Source organism: Triticum aestivum, chromosome 3D (genome assembly GCF_018294505.1).
Source record: "Triticum aestivum cultivar Chinese Spring chromosome 3D, IWGSC CS RefSeq v2.1, whole genome shotgun sequence".
NCBI lineage: Eukaryota > Viridiplantae > Streptophyta > Magnoliopsida > Poales > Poaceae > Triticum > Triticum aestivum.
The window spans coordinates 316,205,788-316,227,255 of NC_057802.1; the positions used below are offsets into that span (position 1 = coordinate 316,205,788).

The 21,468-nt window shown below is 50.8% G+C and overlaps 1 protein-coding gene and 1 pseudogene across 1 annotated transcript; both read left to right on the forward strand.

Moving 5' to 3' along the window:
* The first annotated feature begins 5,353 nt into the window (after positions 1-5,353).
* LOC123078613 (60S ribosomal protein L5, mitochondrial) lies at positions 5,354-6,634 on the forward strand. Its single transcript, XM_044501177.1, has one exon. It carries the CDS (start codon positions 5,863-5,865, stop codon positions 6,430-6,432), a length of 570 nt encoding a protein of 189 aa, XP_044357112.1. The 5' UTR covers positions 5,354-5,862; the 3' UTR covers positions 6,433-6,634.
* A 336-nt stretch (positions 6,635-6,970) lies between these two features.
* Positions 6,971-8,155, forward strand: LOC123078612 (cytochrome c oxidase subunit 3-like; annotated as a pseudogene).
* The last annotated feature ends 13,313 nt before the right edge of the window (positions 8,156-21,468 follow it).

The window sequence follows — 21,468 nt, forward strand, 5'->3', positions numbered from 1 at the left end:
AATGGTCTTATTATGAGTGGCATCAAACCTAGGCTGGTGCGGTCTTTGAAGGAATTAGACAAGCACTGGGTTGAGGAGCTCGACTCTGTACTCTGGGGGCTGCGGACCACGCCCAATCGCACTACCGGATACACACCTTTCTTCATGGTGTACGGCGCAGAGGCTGTGCTACCCTGCGACATTATTCATGACTCACCTCGAGTGCGCATGTACGAAGAGAGAGAGGCCGAGCTTGATCGGCAGGACAGCCTAGACGCCCTGGAGGAGGAGCGCGACGTTGCAAAAGCCCGTTCCGCATTTTATCAACAACAGGTCCGCAGATATCAAAGCAGAGAAGTACGGGCCAAGACTTATAATGTTGGCGAACTCGCTCTACGCTTGCCAGAGAAGAAAAAGGACAAACTCAAGCCCAAATGGGAGGGTCCCTTCATCATTGACGAAGTTCTCACTGGAGGAGCGTACCGCCTGCATGATGCGTCAGACAATCGCCTAGAGCCGAACCCTTGGAACGCGGCCAGACTCCGAAGATTCTATGCCTAGCGTCGAACTCTTTGTTCGTCTCCTTCTCCCTATTGTTCCCATTGCTTTTTCCTCTCTTTTCGCTTTTTCCTTTTTTTTAGCCTTAAAACTTTTCGTGCGGCTCAACCGTGCACCTGTGACATACACATACTCAAATATGTACGTCCATTATACCTGGGGGCTTCTTTGACAGAAGCTTGTTAATGTTATTTTTCGAGCATCAAGCTCATCACATATGCGCGTTTTCCCCATATGTACCTTTTCTTCACCATTATATGCATCGACATGACTTAAGTTTTGGCCAAGCTGGATTTCCTGGCTCCTGTGCTTATGCCCTACGTTCCCGTTGGTTCGGCTAGGGCATAAAGGGAGCACCTCTGCGATTGTTACTGCCGGGTCATCCGGATGTGTACCTCAGACTGGGTGAAGCCGAAAGCTAGCGTTCTTAAGGGAATATTTGGTCAGTGGATTAAAGATGTTTTTGCATTCACCCCATTGTGAACCCCCAGATGTTACTTATACTGCGATTGTTCCAGTCACAGTTTGGACATGCATTTTTACGCATGCACACCCAGGGAAAGGAACCCTTAATGGAACTATTCTCTCTAGAAGATGTTTCTTACAATCATAATGTTATATAACATAACTAGCCGAATACAACTTGTCTGTTCAAGCAACTATGACCCCTACGCCTGGTTTCCACGCATACCCCGGTCTATTTTACCGCTCTGGTATTCGGAAACACTCTGCACCTTCCGGTCCAGAGGTCGAAGCGAAAAGGTATGCCATGAAAATCGTTTTACAATTCAGCTAGAAGGAAAGTACATAGTCACTTGGACTCAAAAATTTCCTCCTCTATCCCGTCGGCAGGCTGTCTAACTTACAATCCTGTTGGGAATACTTGGCGGCTACTTTTACTTGGTCATATACCAATTAACGGGAACTTCTTTCCCATCTGACCCTAGAGGTCCGACCCGAGCCATATGATTCGGATCAAGCTTGGTGTACCATGTTTCACCATGGCCCAGGCTTCTCGTGCACCTTCCCGGCAGGCCGATATCTTCCACAATCGAAAGCGCCACCGCGCTCCCTTGAATAGCTCTATGAGCTCCTCCATCTTTCCTGGAGGGGAGGCAGATGGCCACAAGGCCTTGGCAACGCTTCGCATCGCCTGCTGAGCCTGCTCGTGCATGTGCGACAGCTCTTGTAGCAGATCGCCCGAGAATCCGGACATCTCCTCTTCGGGACGACCGGTCAGCATACCTGCAGACATAACTCTGTCAGCCCCTTTTATCTCCGAATTATTCGAAGGTAAGTTCGACCACATACTGAATATGCCTCCTCGCAGCCTCTTATTTTCCTTCACGGAATCAGCCAGGTGGGCCTGTACATCTTTCAGTTCTTCGCCCAGCTGGGTCTGGGCATCCTGCAGCTTGTTTTTCTCATCTCTGACTCGTGTCAGCACACGTTCGCCCACGTCCAGTAGTCTTTTGGCTTCTTGTTCTTCCGTTTGGGCGGCTTTCAGTTGATCTGACGATCCTGCCATAAGTTGAGCAACAGCGTTAGCATTGCTGGTATCCAGTTATGTTTTCTCGATGGACAGAAACATTACCAGGTGCCGCCTTCTTGGTTTTTTCCAGTTCGGCGGCAACAACAGTTAGCTATGACCGACACTTTTCTAGCTCTGGGCTAGCAGGTCGTTCTTCTCCGTAAGAACCTGGTTATACAACGATCCTTAAATCACTTGTACCAACTGCTTCAAGTCTCGGGGGCTACTGGCATATGGTTATCATATTCGGACAAAGTAAACTTACCTGCACATCTTTTAAATGTTGATTCGTGGCTCTGTTAAGCCCATCTCGAGCAGCTCGGATGTATGCATCAGCTGAGCTGAAGGCATTAAACGCCTCTTCTGAAAAGCTGGGGTCTCGTAAAACGGCCCTTCGGCGCTGATGATTCATGGCGCTCTCCACTTCCGAGTTGGTGACGGATACATCATCCGAATTCTCGGCTGGAGGACAATCCGGCGTCACCCCCGTATCAGCCCCCGTCTTTACGGCAGGATCTGGATCCCGGCTGTGGGGAGTATGACCGGCCGGACCCCCGGACATAGTGCGGCACACTCTCTTCCTGATACAGGACAAACATAGAAGTCAAAATTGGATGCGACTGCTGAAGAACATATTTGCAAATCGATACCTCTTCGATGAAGGCTCGGCCGTATCTTCGTTTGCCTTCCTCTTCGAAGGCTTGCCCGGCGTGGGGACCGCTCTCTTTGGAGATGCCCCTGGGGCAGCATGGCGCGCCGTATGCCTCCCCTTTTGAGCACAGGACGGTGCGGTGGGTGAGGTAGAATGAGAGAACTCTTTCGGATGAGATGTCTCCTGATTACTTACGTGTGAAGCAGGGAGAAGACCGGGATAATCGGCGATGATGGCCACTTCTGTGCCGTCATAACTCGCCTGGTAAAACATCCCGTCCTCGAGCACCACGAAATCCGGGGTCAAGGTCCCGATTGTGGCCCTTGGGCTGTGGGGCGGGGCTGTGAAGCCCTTCGGAAATCTTTCGCCAGTGCTGTTATAAATGGGCGGATTAATATTCATTGAAAGTAGCTCAGGGAGTGGAGTGCGTAGAGCAGAGGAGTTGGGACTTACCCAGCTAGGAGGACTGTACATGGAAAATCCATCTCTGCGCTTGATACGGAGAAATTCCTCTTCCTCCCCTTCGAACAGTTCAGCCAATATTCTGGCCAGAGCGGCGGGGGTGTCCGGACCCTTCCTGCCGCAGCGGGAGGCGTCATCCTCCCCATTGTAGTGCCACATGGGAAGCCCTCTGTATTGGAGTGGCTGAACCCCCGTACTATGGAAGTCGCCATTACTTCAACTGTTGATAAGCCGGACTAAGCAAGCATCCTTATCTTGCTCATGAGTTGACGAACTTCAGCACTATCTTCCTCCTCGAGGCTCCGAGGGCGCCAGCTGTGCCGTTTCTTCAAAGGAACGCTTGTGAACTCGGGAAGACCCCTCCGAACTGGGTCTGGAAGTGCGACGTCCTCAATATAGAACCACTCGGACGGCCACTCTTCGGATGCCTTCTTTGGTGTGCCGGATAGGTATCCGGTCTCGGCGATGCGCCATATTTCGGCTCCGCCCACTTCAAATATTGATCCCTCGTGGTTGCGCGGGACGACACAGAATAAATTTCTCCACAATTCAAAATGGGCCTCACAGCCCAGGAATAGCTCGCAAAGGGCGACGTAACCCGCGATATGCAGGATGGAGGCCGGGGTAAAGTTGTGCAGTTGGAGGCCATAGTACTCCAGAAGCCCTCGGAGGAATGGATGAATTGGAAATCCGACACCTCTTAGCAAATAAGGGACGAAGCACACTCGTTCCCCCCTGGATGGATTGGGGAAATTTTCAGCCTGAGCATCGCCATTCAAGAAGGTAAATCCTGCTCGAACAGGACCAAATCCGCAGGAGGAAGAAATCCCTATGTTTGCAGCCTCTCCAGCTGACCATGGGATACGGAGCACCTCTCCCACTCGCCTTTTTCTGGGCCGCGGGGACGAGAGGAGGAGCTGGGAGGGTTAGCCATGTTGGAGTGGTCTTTCCTAGCAATCTCTGAGGATTTTTCCGCGTGGTGCCGAATGGATCTAAGATCCAATCTCTTTAAATAGACACTCTTCCTCGCCCGGCCGGGGTGCTATCTGCAAAAATAACCTGACCTCTCGCATTCGCTTGACACGTGGAAGCTGAAGTTGTTGATACACAGAAGCCGAGGGGTACGACGTTAAATGGAAGGCCAAATACATCACTTTGAAGTCATCAGAGGAGGAACGCACCTTGCAATGCCGAAGACAATCTGCACGCTGGACACCTCGTCATTGAAGTCTGGTTCGGGGGCTAGTGAGGGAGTCCTCGGGCGTCCGGCCTGTTAGCCACGGGCCGGACTGATGGGCTGTGAAGATACAAAGACCGAAGACTCTACCCGTGTCCGGATGGCACTCTCCTTGGCGTGGAAGGCAAGCTTGGCGACAGAATATGAAGATTCCTTTCTCTGTAACTGACCTTATGTAACCCTAGATCCCTCCGGTGTCTATATAAACCGAAGGGCTAGGTCTGTAGAGAAAAAGACTCATAATCATAGTCATACAGGCTAGACTTCTAGGGTTTTAGCCATTACGATCTCGTGGAAGATCAACTCTTGTAATACTAATATTCATCAAGATCAATCAAGCAGGAAGTAGGGTATTACCTCCATAGAGAGGGCCCGAACATGGGTAAACATTGTGTCCCCCGTCTCCTATTACCATCGACCTTAGACGCACAGTTTGGGACCCCCTACCCGAGATCCGCCTGTTTTGACACCGACACCCCCCCTTTCCTTCTCCCCTTCCTCTTCCCTTTTCCCTCTCCGAAAATATGGAAGGGGGCGAATTGGACTAGGCCCCCAAGTAGGATTCCTCCTACTTGGGGTGCCCCAAGGCTGCTCCCCTCCCCCTCCCACCTATATATATGTGGGGAGGGGGCGCCTAGAACACACACCAACAATTGTTAGTCATGTGCGGTGGCCCCCTCCACGTTTATGCCTCTGGTCATATCTTCGTAGTGCTCGATATGGTTCATTTCAGTGCTCTTTCTCTCGGTATCGTTCACCACATGCCTATGGTCGATCTCTCTCAAGCTAGGTTTGGTATCGGTATCGGTGAAGTCCGTCATTGAATTGAAGTGGTAGAGTGGTAAGTGGGCGTACGGTCTATGTATTTCCTATCAGTGGCATTAGTTCCTTTTCATTCTCTAGATAGATGGGCAGAACAAGCTTCTGTTTATATTCTATTCTAGAAAGGATCAATTAGATTCTCATCTCCTATTTGTTTGAGCCATTCATTATAGTGGTGGTGCCGGGAAGGCTGCTTAGCACTCTAGTCCTTTTGAGTAAGGAATTGTAGCATGGGCAGGCAATCTCTTCGATTGATTCCCCTCCAGGAATTACTTGAATTAATTAGCCGGCCCACGGAGTGAAATATCGAACTTAACCTATAAATAACTAGTATCTCAAAAACCAAATAAAAGGCTTTCTTTTAAGCTTGTTAATGGAATTCCACAGGAGTCAAGCGCTAGCAAAGAAGAATTGGAAATCAGTCGCTTCCCTTCTGGACTCAAGTCAGCAGAAGAGTGAACTTCATATTAATAGGTAAATCCTACATCAAGCGTAAAGGAAGTACACTTTTTTTGATTCGGCGCTTAATAACTCGTACTTGACGTTGGTTTCGGTTCGATCAACTATCCTTTTTGAAGCGGATAGTTCACAGTGCTCATTCTCAAAAAAAGCGGAAAAGCCATGATGTTTCCACTCCATTTTCATTACGAAGATGTATTACGTCAGGATCTGTTGCTCAAACTGAATCACGCCAATGTTATGGAAGTTCCTGGATTGTTTGAAATAAGATTAGTACCAAAAGCTGCCTCTGATTTCAGAATCCAATTTGGAAAATTGGCTATGGAGATTTTGTGCGGTCAGAGATTCATACAGACACAAAGGGGCCCCTATTTTCAAGCAGGAAAGTCGTTTCGATCCAATCCATTCTTGGGGTCCGAAAAAGACACTGGATATGTCAGTGACTTTGCACGACAAAGCGTTCTCCGAGGGCATGGAATGTACCATTTTTTGGTCAGAATCTTTACAGTAATGTCTATGTTGGATTCTCCGGTCGAAATACGGGAAAACTCCATCAAATTCTTTATGGAAACGGAGTTTTGCGAATTCTCCCCGGAACTGGAAGATCATTTCGAGATCTTCGAGCATATTCGAGGGTTCAATGTGACTATTGTCACTTCGGCCAATACAAAAGATGAGACTTTACTACTGTGGAGCGGCTTTTTGCTAAAAGATGAGGGGGAAACTAAGTAAGATGCCGGAGAAGCGACGAAATATACGAGATCACAAACGTAGATTGCTCGCGGCTAAATATGAATTGAGACGAAAGCTTTCTAATTTTGTAACCCGATCTTCCGTCTGATATGCGGGACAAACATCGTTATAAGTTGTCCAAGTTGCCAAGAAAGAGTTCAATGGCACGAGTAAGAAACCGAGGTATTTTCACGGGTCGCCCTCGTTCTGCGGTTGATTTCTTTCGCATTTCTCGTATCATTTTTCGTGGATTAGCATCTCGAGGTTCTTTGATGGGCATAAAGAAATCGTCTTGGTAGCAACCACCAAACCAATAGAACAAAGGTTAGCTCTGCAGCTAGTCCACAAGCAAGGGTTGTAGGTCCATTACCGTCCGGCTCCCGACCGAAACTAACGGAGTCATCCCAACTCTCGGATCGGAGATGCTAACGGGACAGGAATTGAAGTGGGGGACCTCTCTACTGCACCTGTCTCCCCAGACATAGACTACGTAAAGGGTAGTACTCTTGGAAAGAGAGAAGATCACCGTGTGAACAAAATCCAGAGTAACGAATGTCACTCCCGAGGGATCGACCACTATCATACATGAAATTTTGCATAGAATGATTGTTCATGTTCACGCCGGAGTGCTGAGGTTGTTCCCACCATTGAAGTCAGAGTCTGGGTGTGTTTTTCTTACTAATACGGAGAGGGTTCCGAATGATAAAGACCAATCAAAAACTTCTTCGTTTCGTTGGTAGAACCCACGCCAACTCTTTTCTCTAAATAATAGAGAGATCTTTTGATAGTCTCACTTCTATCAATGCAATGAAAGAACTATCCCTTCCTATTTGTTTGTCCTAATGAGACAAAAAAGAGCCTCCTTCTTTACCACTTTAGGGGATGGGGGTGAAGGGGGGTTTACATACAACCGGGGCAAAGTGGTTTATGATTGAATCTCAGAGGCATTCTTATCATTTGGTAGATCCAAGTCCATGGCCTATTTCGGGTTCACTCGGAGCTTTGGCAACCACCGTAGGAGGTGTGATGTACATGCACTCATTTCAAGGGGGTGCAACACTTCTCAGTTTGGGCCTAATATTTCTCCTTTATACCATGTTCGTATGGTGGCGGGATGTTCTACGTGAATCCACGTTGGAAGGGCATCATACAAAAGCTGTACAATTAGGACCTCGATATGGTTCTATTCTCTTCATAGTCTCGGAGGTTATGTTCCTTTTCGCTTTTTTGGGCTTCTTCTCATTCTTCTTTGGCACCTACGGTAGAGATCAGAGGTATTTGGCCCCTAAAAGGGATTGGGGTTTTAGATCCTTGGGAAATCCATCTTCTTAATACCCCTATTCTCCCTTCATCCGGAGCTGCCGTAACTTGGGCTCATCATGCTATACTCGCGGGGAAGGAAAAATGAGCAGTTTACGCTTTAGTAGCAACCATTTCACTGGCTCTAGTATCCACTGGCTTTCAAGGAATGGAATATTACTAAGCACCCTCCACTATGTCGGATAGTATTTATGGTTCTACCTTTTTCTTAGCAACTGGATTTCATGGTTTTCATGTGATTATAGGTACTCTTTTCTTGATCATATGTGGTATTCGCCAATATCTTGGTCATCTGACCAAGAAGCATCACGTTGGCTTTGAAGCAGCTGCATGGTACTGGCATTTTGTAGACGTGGTTCAATTATTCCCATTTGTCTCTATATATTGGCGGGGAGGTATATGAAAGAAGGGAACGAATAAGTGGATTGGGGAATAAAAGCTCGAAGACAAAGAGAACTTCTCCGGGTAATTGGATCGCCCTGGCACTGTGGTTTAATGAGCGGAAAACCACTAAAAGCACAGGCGATGTGCAGGAAATAGCGGTCCTAAAATGAGTCTCCCCCATGAGCATTTTTCATCACGATATCTTTTTCTTCCTCATTCTTATTTTGTTTTTCGTATCATGGATGTTGGTTCACGCTTTATGGCATTTCAACAAGCAAACCAATCCAATCCCACAAAGGATTGTTCATGGAACTACTATCGAAATTATTCGGACCATGTTTCCAAGTGTCATTCTTTTGTTCATTGCTATACCATCGTTTGGTCTTGCGTTGCCAGTACTAATAATGGCATTTGTTGTCTTATTCGGAGTTCAAGGAATAGCCTTTCATCTTGGGAATGAGAATGTCACGGATCTCAATGTTCTCGTCATGACCAATGCTCCTAACGAGGGTGACTTTCCCATAGACCAACCTCCTGTTGGCGGACTACCAGACCTCCAGCAGGAAATGGCGCACGCCGCCCATCCCGAAGACATTATTGCGGAGTTGACTTCCAAGGTTGAAAGAATATTTCACGAAGTAGGCACTCCTCTTCCATTAGAGGACGGTGAATCTGCGCGATCGTTAACTGAAAATCATATATTGTGGAATAGTGAGGGAGGAGATACTCTTCAACAAATCTTCTCAGATTATACGGAAGCCGGGGACGAAAGCAAATTCGTCGCAATAGCCACCAATCTGGCGAGGCGGTTTCGCCGCGCCGAGCTCAGTGGACCAGATACTCCCGACCCCGATGCGCCTGCGGAAGAGCAGGAGGCTCATTCCACGGGATCTCCTGAAAGCAAAAAATAAAATGATGGGGTGAACGAGGCAGGCCCGTCTACTTCGAGGAAGCGTAAAAGCTGGGATGATGATTCGGGTCCGAAGATGACGATTCGGGGGGGCCCGGGGAATCTCCAGATCCAGTGGAAATCGTTTACGAAGGGGATGCACAAGGTGTCGGTGTACAAAAGTAGGGGCTCTCCTTTTGACCCCTTTACTTGTGCACGGGCAGTCAGAGCCGCATGCCGCAGCCACACTTAGCAGGGCAGAGGAGGGGGTTGGAGGAAAACTGAAGCATAGGACGAACAAGGCAACACCAAGATCAGAAACACAAAGAGCAAAGGGCGCGAGGTGGACCCCCGGCAAGACCCTTGCCGGGACGACCTCCGCGGCCCCGGCAAGAGCTTTGCCGGGGCAACTTGCCAAACGCCAGCAGAGCGAGCCACCCTTGAGCCCAAGGGTTCCAAACATCGTCAACAACTACATTGGAACCAGGGCTCGGGAGGCACCTCCGTGGTGGCATGCAGATCTTTGTCAAGATCATAAGTACAGAGGATCAGATGAGGACTACATGACGACGATCCTCAGCAAAGATCCTTGCCAAGGAGATCCACAAGACCCCCGGCGAGATCCTTGCCGGGGACAACCATGCTACCGCGGAAAGACCCTTGCCGGGGCCCCGGCAAGACCCTTGCCGAGGACGCCTGCGGGTCCACAGCCAGGCCCGCATCAACCAAGACTCCATCGCCATTCGCATACAGCTGCCAGCCCAACCAGGTGGGCAGGCACCTGCGTGGCAACATGCGGCTTCCAGACCAACTCAGCAAGCACCCGCGTGGTGGCATGCAGATCTTTGTGAAGGCCCTGCCACCGCACCACCTCAGTATCCTGCCTGCCTACATGGCGCTGCACACATCGCTGGCCTGGGTGCATGTCGAAGCGAGGCGGAGCGGCGACGGACGGGACGGGCCTCGTTCCCATCCCCGATAAAGCTAATGGACACCTAAGTAGCGCATTTAATACGCTTGCCACTATGGCAACCCCTTTTTCGACTATAAAAGGAGGCCCGAGGCAGACTGGAGAGGGATTCGGCTCTTTGGAACTACGCAGCCACCGTAGCTAGTTCGAGAGCTCAAGAACACTCTGAAAGACACACCAAAGCAGGACTAGGGTATTACGCATCCTCGCGGCCCGAACCTGGGTAAACGATCTTTGTGCTAGCTCCTAAACCTGCTCTTCTCACAACCCCGCGCATGCCAACCGTAGAAGGGATTCCAGTGATCCCATAGGTGTCGTTTCCCTAACATCTTTGGCGCGCCAGGTAGGGGGCGCGGTTGTGATAATCTGGTTTAGTAGCCAGCTTAGCAGTTCCTCGTGGCCATGGCTTCTAAAGAAGAAGACGGCCAAGAGAACGGCGCCGCCTGCAAGCGCGAAGGGCGCCAGTGCGGCGACAGGAAAGCTAAGTCATGCCGAACTTTAAATATTTCCTTTTTATATAAGGTTATTCCCCTCGGAGATCTCATCCTTTGTATGGAAAACCTGCACGCAATGGGGCCATTCCGCTATTGGCAACGCCCTTCCTCTATTTCGAGTCCGCTCAACAGCTTAAGCGGCCGCGTCGAGAATGGCACGGTAGCATTCCGCAATTGGCAACACTCTCGATTCTGACTCGAGTCAAGCTCGACAGTTCGAGCGGCCGCGTTGAGAGTGGTAAGGTGGTCTGCCTGGCAGCAAGCACACCCGGCCGGCTATCGAGGATCTGTCCTCGAGGCGTCGCGGCTTGGGTTTACGCGCCGGCCAGCCTACCCAAGGAAACATAGGGTGGACATATAGAGAGAGATTGAACGGGAAAATAATATGCGTCAATTTAAAACTACCGCAGAGTTATATTACGTCACTTGTTGCCGCAGTTCTAACTAGAGATAAAAATAGTCTTGGTAATGAACTTGCAGCAGCGATAAGAAACAGGGTGCCTAGTCCCGGCACTGGCCCTCTACCCTCTGGACTCCATCGATGTGGCTGATGACGGGCTCGATACGCAGCATCGAAGTCGAGGTTGGGATTCCAGTACGCCACCTTGGTGAGAACCTTGGTCATGGCACCCCGGCGAAGCCTCCGGGCCTCATTGGCCAGGAAAGTCGCCCTGGTGGAGCGGAAATGCTCCAGGGCTCCGAGAACACCCTCGAAGAACAGGGTCAGCTTGGCGTTGGGGCTCGCATTGCGCTCCGGGGTGTACTTCACATTTGGCATCCCCATGGTGGCCAGCTGCATGGTGATCCTGCCGGCGACATCTTTGAGGCGGGCGATCCAGCGGTTCTCGCCATCCACAAAATCCTTGTGGTTGGCGGCTTCGTTCTTCCGCAGCTGCTTCTCGGCCTCCAGATCCTTGGCTAGGGTCCCCTCCCGGGCCTTGGCCTCCGAGAGCATCCTTTCAAGACCCTCCAGCTTCAGCTTCAGATCTTTTTTGGAGTTGTTGGCCTTGGAGAGCTGCTCAACCTTGCCGAGGACTATGCCCTGCGCCTCCACCAGGGCACCGTTCAGCGTGTCCTTCTCTTTGGCCAGCTTCAGGGCCTGATCCTTCAGCCCGTCCCGCTCCACCTCCAGCTCTTTACCTTGCCGGTGTGAGCCAGAGCCTGGGCATCGAGTGCCTCCTTGTGCCTCTGCTCCAGCTCCTGGGTCCGCTGCACAACAAACTTCTCCACCTCCTCGTCCTTGCCACGGAGCGTTGCGGCGAGCCTCTCCTCGCGCGCGGCAATGTCCTCCTCCTGGGAGTTTAGCGCAGCCTGCTGCTGGTGCCGAGCGGCCTTGGCCAGAGCGGCCTCCTGCTTCGCCAGTTCCTGGGCCTTCTTGATGTCGGCCTGCTTCATGACGAGCGCCAGGTCGCGCTCAGCCAGCGCGTCTTGGGCGGCCTTCAGGTCCTTGTGGGCCTGGCAGAACCAAGCCTGTGCCTTGGTGACACGCCCCTCGAGGTCCGCCTCCGCCTTGTCCACCACCGCCATCCTGGACTTGGCCTTGTCCAGGCGGGCACGGCGAAGCGCCTGGAGCTTCTGGAAGTTGGCACTCATGGCCCGGAGGAGCCGCTCTTCTTGGGAACCGCCGCCACCAGCGCTCGGCTCGTCAACAACCTCAAGCCCGGCGGCGGCGAGCACTTCGTCGTCAAACACCTCCCCCTCGATGGGCGCCCCGGTGCTCGCCGTCCCTGGGAGGTGGACGAACAGGTGATCACTCACCTTCAGATACCTGCCAGAGCCAGAGGCAGCGGAGGAGGAGGGTTGGTCGTCAACCACCTCCTCCTCGACAGTGGCTTTGCCGGCCTCCCCAGCAGGCCCCTTGTCGGCTTCCTCGGCGGCAGCCTTGCCGGGTTCCCCGGCGGACCCCTTGGCGGCGCCCTCAGCAGCATCCTTAGCGGCTTCCTCGGTGGCGATCTTCTCGGCCTCCGCCGCGGCATCTTTGGCGACGTCCTCGATGACGGTGTCTATGTCTTCCCGGTCCGCCGAGGGAGGATCTGGATACCGAGAAGGGGATGAGGCGAAGCCGGGACCAAGATTTAGAAAGAACAGAAAAAGAACAGGGACGGAAAGCGAGTGACTTACCCGTGCCGGGCTGGGAAGAAGAGGTCCCCTCCCCGGCAACATCTGGCGCTGAGGTGAAGCCACCAGCGCCTGAGTTTGCCTCCTCCTCCTCCTCCGTGTGCAGGGGCTCGGTGCCTGGCGCCCTTGCCGGGGACGCCCCTCGGGGCGGCGTGGTCGATGGGGGCGGCGTGTTGGGGGTAGCCCTTGGTGGCTCCTCCTCCTGCTGCCCTCCTCCTGCAACCACGGCAAGGTCAGCGCCAAAGGATCGTACCCCCGACACACGTCGACGAGGGGTGAGTGATGAGCTTACGCTGGGGGCTGCGCCGGGGGCTGCTGTCCGGGCTGCTCAACACCACCAGCGGTGTACCAGAAGTACCTGCCGGGGGCTGGCCGCTCGCCGAAGCCCTGGCCCTCTTCACCCTCTGGGCCAGTGTCTCCGCGTCCCTGCAATGAAAGAAACAAATCAAGATAAGCGGCACGGTTTGAGAAGGCAGAGATGGCAATAAAAAGGGAACAAGATACTTACTCGTCCTCCACGTCGTCATCTGCGGGAGGAGGGGAAGCAGATGGGGTCCGTGGACGCCTGGACGAAGCAGAGGCAGTTGCCTTCTTCGCCACCGCGGCTTTCACCACTTTCCTCACCGCTGCGGCCGTCGTCTGGCGCACGGATGCCCCCTGGGTTTGCAGCGGCTCGCCAGAGCTGGCCCGCCGCAGGACTCGCCCTCTCCCTGTTGCCGGGGGGTCGACGGTCTCGACCTCCTCCTCCGACAGCTCGTCGACCACATCTTCAATGAGAGGGGCCCCAGTGCCAGCACTGCTGGCCTCCCCAGCGGCCTCCGCCCACTGGGCGAGCTCCTTTTCCTCCGCCTCTGCCGCGGCCTTGTCCTCCATGCTGCCGGCGCTCCCGGCCTCCCTGGCGAGCTCCGCCTCCACCGCCCTGGCGGCGATGTAGTCCAGCTCCGCCTGGGTGGTGTCCTGGACGAGCCGCGGCTCAGCGCTGACGTACTTCTCCTCCAAGATATCAAAAAACTCCTGCACTTGATCCTCCGGCGGCTCGGCCCAAGTTGAGGCGAGGCCAGGCGCGTTGAACTCCGGCATCATGGCAATGATGTCGTTTCGGCGCGAGTTATTGCTCAGCGGGACCACCCCCGCCAGCAACCCAAACAAGGGCCCCTTGGTGACCTTGCCAGTTTTGGCAGCCTTGCCGGACCGCTCGACCTTGCCGTCGCAGTTCACGTCGATCTGGAAGAGCCGCTAGCAGAAGTGGGTGTGCCCCATCACCGTGAAGTTGTGGTCAAGGCCGGGTCGAAGCCTCATGATGTCGGCCGCGTTCATAAAGAGCCAGACCGGCCTCCCCTTGTTTTGCACCGGAGCGATTCGGAAGCGGATGAAATCCACCCGTTCATCTCAAGGGTGATCCCGGCCTCGGTGAGGCGGAGAATCCTGGTGGTGGCAACTGTGAGCTTCGCGTCGAGGGCAGGACATTGCTCCAGTCATTTCGATGAACCGGCAGCACCTGGTGAACCTGGCAAAAATCTTGTGGATCATCTTCCTCAATCTAGCACCGCCGGCCCCGCCACTCCTCCCACCTCTCCTTCTGAGCGCCCTCCAGTTATGTCCCCTTGGACCTTGGGATCCAGGCGACGCAACCGGAAATGGCACCCCCCTTTTGGATCCGAGGGAAGAAGTAGTGGTGGAAGAGAACCGTGTTGGGATGCACCCCGGCGAAACCCTCGCAGAGGTGCGCAAAAAGAGCCATGCACGCCATGGAATTTGGAGTAAAATCCAGAAGGTGGAAGCCGTAGGTGTGCATGCCGTCATTGAAGAAATCAGAGAAGGGGGACAGAGGCCGCAGGAGAAGTAATCGACAAAGAATGGGTACCGATTTGGGCCGGCTTCGGCGAAAGCGGCGGGGATGACGCGCGTGGCCGGATGCCCCGTCGTCTCGCCCCCCGTCTTACACCCCCACAGGTGTTTGAAGTAGTCTCGGAGTTCGACCGCATCGACCGTCGACGGAAAATAGGCGTGCCGCGTCCGCCGCACTGCCAACTCGCTCTCCGGCGGCTCCTTCTCCCCGTCATCCTTGGCCGCCGTACTTGCCTCTGCTGGTTTTGGGCGCCATGGCGGTTGAGGAGGACAAAGGCGCGGCGGTGGCGAGAGGGGGAAAAAGCTTGAGAGGGAGGAAGAAGGGGACGGCGGTTCCAAGATTGGAGAAGGCGCAGGGGGTAAATCAGCAGCGCACCCGCGGTTATTCCTTTTTACGGGGAAGGCGCGGGCCGCCTCTTTTCCCATTAACTGCGATGTGACGCATGCGTGCGGAGACCACCCCATGCATGACCCCCACATCACGCACGACCCTCCACGTCGCGCGTTCAACGTGGGTCGTGGGGAAGCGCAGCGGACGAAAAGTTACCGCGGTAAAAATCCGCCCCACCTGCCCGCGCACCGTTCTGGGCCTGGCCCAACAACGCGTCGCGCTTATGTGTGGCCCAGACCCGGGGGCTCCTGTCGGTGTACAAAATTAGGGGCTCTTCTTTTGACCCCTTTACTTGTGCATGGGCAGTCAGAGCCGCGCGCCGCGGCCACACTTAGCAGGGCAGAGGAGGGAGGTCGGAGGAAAACCGAAGCACAGGACGAACAAGGCAACGCCAAGATCAGAAACACAGAGAGCAAAGGGGCGAGGTTGACCCCCCGGCAAGACCCTTGCCGGGACGACCTCCGCGGCCCCGGCAAGAGCTTTGCCGGGGCAACTTGCCCAACGCCAGCAGAGCGAGCCATCCTTGAGCCCAAGGGTTCCAAATGCCATCAACAACTACATTGGAACCAGGGCTCGGGAGGCACCTCCGTGGTGGCATGCAGATCTTTGTCAAGATCATAAGCACACAGGATCAGATGAGGACTAGAAGACGACGATCCTCGGCAAAGATCCTTGCCAAGGAGATCCACAAGACCCCCGGCGAGATCCTTGCCGGGGACAACCATGCTACCGCGGCAAGACCCTTGTCGGGGCCCCGGCAAGACCCTTGCCGAGAACGCCTGCGGGTCCACAGCCAGGCCCACATCAACCAAGACTCCGCCGCCGTTCGCATGCAGCTGCCAGCCCAACCAGCTGGGCAGGCACCTGCATGGCAACATGCGGCTTCCAGACCAACTCAGCAAGCACCGGCGTGGTGGCATGCAGATCTTCGTGAAGGCCCTGCCACCGCGCCACCTCAGCAGCCTGCCTGCCTACATGGCGCTGCACACATCGCTAGCCTGGGCGCGTGTCGAAGCGAGGCGGAGCGGCGACGGACGGGACGGGCCTCGTTCCCGTCCCCGATAAAGCTAATGGACACCTAAGTAGCGCATTTAATATGCTTTGTCCCGTAATGCCGGGCGATAAGCTCGCGCACTGTACACCTTTCCACCTCCTGTGTGCCACTGTGGCAACCCCTTTTTCGACTATAAAAGGAGGCCCGAGGCATACTGGAGAGGTATTCGGCTCTTTGGAACTACGCAGCCACCGTAGCAAGTTCGAGAGCTCAAGAACACTCTGAAAGACACACCAAAGCAGGACTAGGGTATTACGCATCCTCGCGGCCCGAACCTGGGTAAACGATCTTTGTGCTAGCTCCTAAACCTGCTCTTCTCACAGCCCCGCGACCGCCAACCGTAGAAGGGATTCCAGTGATCCCATAGGTGTCGTTTCCCCGCCATAAGGGTACAACTGGGAGGGGAATTAGGTTGGGTGCCAACTTTTCCTACCTTTCTATTTGAGTTCTTCCCTCTTGATGCTTTCGAACGACTCCTAAATTTCACAAAATCCTTTTTTTTCTTATTTGAAATCCAAATCGAAATGCCTCAACTTGATAAATTAACTTATTTCTCACAATTCTTCTAGTTATGTCTTCTCCTCTTTACTTTTTATATTATCTTATTTAATAATAATAATGGAATACTTGGAATTAGTAGAATTCTCAAACTACGGAACCAACTGCTTTCGCACCGGGGGGCGAGATCCGGAGCAAGGACCCTAAGAATCTGGAAGATATCTCGAGAAAAGGTTTTAGCACCGGTCTCTCATATAGGTACTCCAGTTTAGCCAAAGTATCCCAATGGTGTAAGACCGTCGACTATTTGGGAAAAAGGAGGAAAATCACGCTGATCTCTGATTTCGGAGAAATAAGTGGCTCACGAGGGATGGAGAGACAGATTTTCTATTTGATCTCGAAGTCCTCATATAACACTTCTTCCAGTCGGATCACTTGTTGGAAAAACATAATGCTCACACATGTTCCACACGGGCAAGGAAGCATAATATCATGAAAGCCATCTGATAATCTTTCTATTGGTTCCCCGAAGAGAATGGAAAAATCAAAAACACTTTGTATACGTTCTATTTTTTCGAGATTTGAAGAAGCAAGCAAGTTTTTCATATAGCTGTTTCCTGTGTAGTGATCTCTGATCGTGGAGATCATGAGGCCCCCGATACCCTCTGGTACGGGGGGGGGGGGTAGAAGAGTGGGCATGTGGGCTTCTATCAAAAGAGGAAAAGATACCGCTATCGCTATGCTCATATCTCCCTTCCCTCCTCCAGGTGAGAAGCTGGTGTTGAGAAATGACATCCAATCTTTTGGTATCGATCATATATAGTAGGTGGATCACTTTTTTTCTTCAACTGAAATGGGCTGATCTAGTGTTTTTAAATGACCTTCCCCGATCAGAGAAGGGCAAGAACTCTCTTGAACAGTGAGGAGCACAACGATTTGTGCTCTGAGCGATACAGCTTTTGTAAAGGAGTACAAGGTGTTGTGCTAATAAAAGGAGAAATGAGATAAGGAGCAGTAAGGAGGATAAAAGAAGTAGAGTTAGGTTCTTGTGTGTAATCGATATGTCTCCCGGGAGAAAACCCTCTATCAACACAACTATCCGAACACCTATAGCTAGCTTGCTTTAGCTCCAACTACTGCTAGCTTTACCTGCAACGCAACTATCTTATGAAAAACGAGTTGTTCGTTGCCCGAGCGGCTCTGAATCTGCCTGCCTGGCACTAAAGCATCTATAGATTGAGGATTTGCCTATGTACCATCATCCGTCCTCTAAGTAATATGTATTCTTCCTCTAAGGTTCCCCCTCTAAGGAGGGTTGTGTAGTATTTAGCTTACAAGGATTGACTCGACACCATCGATGCATATTCTATCAATCAATTTAATGGGACTTATTTATATGCCTGTTACGAGGGGAATCTGCCTGTTATTCAATCTATCTCTTCAATCTGCTTACTGGTTTCCTTCTCGGCCAATGGAACATCTATTGCTTCCTAATCTGGAACTGAACTAAACAGAAATCTTGGTCAAGTATTGGGAAAAGGAAAGAGGCCCTTTTCTTTTTCAAAACAAAGAAGGAGATGTGCATAGCGTTGTAAAGATGGGCAGAAGAGGAAGGGTGCAGTTAAGTTACAACATCTTCTATTTCCAAGTCAATAGGCTTCTTTTGATAAAGGAAACTATTCCTCTGCTCTCCATAGTCAAACCCTTGCCATTTCCTCGATTCCCGTTGAGAAAACAATCGATTGACCATTTTAGGACCTATTCATCAGAATATAGAGGTATCGAAGATCTAGAAACAATGCGATGACTCATGTTCGATCCTTTTCCGATAAATTGAATGAATTACCATGCTTTCTGCCGGTTGATAAAGAACTTTTTGATGATCGATTGCTTCACCCATGATCTGATGATCTTGCTATAACATAACGATATTGCATTTCCCCTCTTCCTTGTCTCTACTTACTTGTTCATTGCTCGACTCGAGGGAGGGGCTCTATATAGCTGTTTTGCCTTCTTTCTTGGACTTTTAGGTGAGCGCTTAGGCCAAGCCACAATTACCAAGGCATGATTGAATCCGCCAAAGAGAAGGGAGTAGATGATCTCACTGGAAAAAGTTGCATACCCCCCCCCCCCGTTTTTTTGGCATGATTTCATGATTTTGACCTGATTTATGAGAAAAGAACTTAGTTTTGCATTAACCCGAAAGAATCTCGTTTTAATTGAGTGTCCAGTAAAGGGAGTTGTTACACCAAATCCCTCTGCTGAAGCTCTATCCAACTGCTTGTTAATAGCGGATTGGGTATTGGTCGATCGAAAGCTGTGATACGCAAAATCCTCAGCGGAATGAAATGCGGACTACAATTAAGTTGGTTGAAAAAGAGAGTAAGGAATGGGACCGTCAACAGGAACTCTTGAATTGAGGGTTTTTCACACTACCTCTAGAGAGATTGAACCAACACGGTGCCCACGGTAACTCCTCCACCCGTACTGTTTGCTTTCGTGGGGCTTTGCTGCGCTTTGGATCTTATCAGGTAGCAACCACCTTCGGTTCTAGACTCTGGCACTTCCCCTGGCTGTGGCACTTTCACTGCCGCCTACTCCTACTATTGGGTCGGTTGTGGTTGGTGTTTTGATTCAAAAGTGGATAATAGATTGTTCATTGTGAAGGAAATCAGAAATCTACATACGAGGGTCAAGATGTAAGCTCAAGTTAAGTGGACGGGTCCAAAGATCAGGGAAAAGGGTAGACCAGGACATGGTTGCAAGGGCTATATATCTATATAGTTACAAATGAATGAAAACACCATGCTTAAAGCCAAAAGAATAAGCTCTTGATACGGATCTCTTTCATCTTGTAAATAAAGTAGGGGCGTCCCTAACTACAGCTTCCTACCATAAGTCAGACATTCAGCTAATACTGAAGAAACCTTCTTCTGGGGACACCTCTCTAAAATAAGAATGATGGCGTTTTTTATCTTATTCATTTTCTGATCGAGAAATGTGAGAATGTAGTTATTTTTATGAAACCGGATATTCAACATGCTTTCCTCGACTAGATCTATTTACGGGAGTCGTATTTCGAACTGACCCCGGGTCTGATCTAGAAATGATAAATCCTATTTGATCTTCAAGGTTAAGTACTTTTGCGAGACTATCAGCATCTTATCTGGTTGATAGCACTCAACCCACTTACTATACGTTTTATATGGGAGCCCTAACTCCACCATGCAATTCAACAAGCTGAGGACGGAGAAGTCAACCGGTCTCAGGTTTTCTTCTTTTCTTTTTAAAGAACCTGCCCCGAAGGAAAGCATATTATAGGGGAAGAGCTAGCTTCATTCGAGCTGGATGGGCTAAAAGCTATCGTTGAAACAAAGAAGGCAAAAAAAGTTCGAGAACAGGATAACTAACGTTTGGAACCAAGAGATCTCATAGTTCTTCAAGTGAGAAGCTGAGAAGGGATGACACCCATTTGACCTAGAAGACCGATGATCAAGTGTCAAATTCTAATCCAAGAGATGGCAATGGGACTATAGGAGCACGATACTAAACCATCATACCATACCAGTGACTTCACCAACCGAAACCAACTCAAATGAGTTCAGGGAGGAAAAGAAGACGGTCGTGATAGATTGGTGAATGAGGAAGTAAAAGAAAGCCTAAACTATCCAAGTAATATAGCGAAAGAGAAAGCTGTCTTTAAAGCCTGTTTTGACCAAGCAAGCAAGTTGGAGCACCTTTCACGCTAGCTTCCCATCGCTCAAAGTACACTTCCGGTGCACTTCTCACTGCTCAACCGCTTTATCTTTAACCTAACCGCCTTCTAAAACTTCCACGGGAAAGCCAGTAGAGTATGCCTTGGTTTAAGAGAGGAGCTCAGGTCCATCTTGTGCTCACAATACATCTTATTTAGCAGGACCTCTGGGCTCTTTAGAGAAAGGCGAAGTCTCTACTTGTTAACCATGGATGCCTATTATATTTACTTATAGAGTGAAGAACAAGCCCACTTTCCATATCCCTTTCATCCGGATGATCGATTGCCTCATTCTTCTTTGAAAATAACTGCATTTGTCCACTGTGTTTTTCCAACTTTCGTAATAGATCTGGGCATGCATGGTTTTCAATAGATAACCCTAGGCCTTCTTCGTTTCCCCACGGGCATTCACTTCTCTTCAAGCTCGGGATTAGCGAAACATGGATCTGACGCCCATCTCTTTTTCCACTTTGCAAGGCTGAGAGACTTTACCAATTGATAAAAAAAAGCATGAGCAGGATCAGCAGAGGAAAAATTGAATAAAATGGCTTATTTGCACCTTTCTTTGGTAGGCAAGGAATCTCACGGAATGTGGAAATCTTTTACAGATGTGAATTCGCGCTTTAACGCTTTGATAACATACTTGTAATCAGGTATCTTCGGGAGCGGGGCTCGCCCTCAACAGATATTGTCTTTGCTTCCGCTGATGTTGCGTCAATTGCCCGAGCGAGCATAACACTGCAGGCCGCAATGAACATGCCCGCCGCATCTCGGAAAATTGCTCCAGTTGCGCCTATTCCAGTATCCGAGACAGAAAGCAGCATCCACGTGAACTTTGACTGTTCATAATATGGGAAATTCCGAGGTGAAGGATGCCTGCTCAGGTCATGATATCACTGATCCAAACTATGCTACACCAAATCTGAATCCTGACTAGTTAGCAAATCGTGTGCTCTGCGCGAATGTCTTTATTAGTCTATTTCATTAAGCCCAATGGATCTTCGAATACCGACTAGTCGTCCCAATCCAATCTCCCTTCTGCTTATTCCAAATTTTCCTATTCCTAGCGAATCAAATGAGATTTCTGTTCTTCCATCAAGAGGAGATAGTTATCGATAAAGCAAAAACGAACCTATTGACATAGAATGCAATCGAAATAGAGATAAGAAACTTCTACTCCCTAGGTGGTTATTTGCCGCATAAGACAGCGGTGGAAGCTAAAGGAAAGAGTGGGCTTTGAATCTAGGTATGCTTTCTAAGGATTGCACTGCGCCTAGCCTACCTTTACGAACATACCTCTGTCTTTCAAACAAAGC

Excerpts from the sequence above, each read along its gene's own strand:
- LOC123078613 (XM_044501177.1), top strand. The coding sequence starts at position 5,863 with ATGATGTTTCCACTCCATTTTCATTACGAAGATGTATTACGTCAGGAT.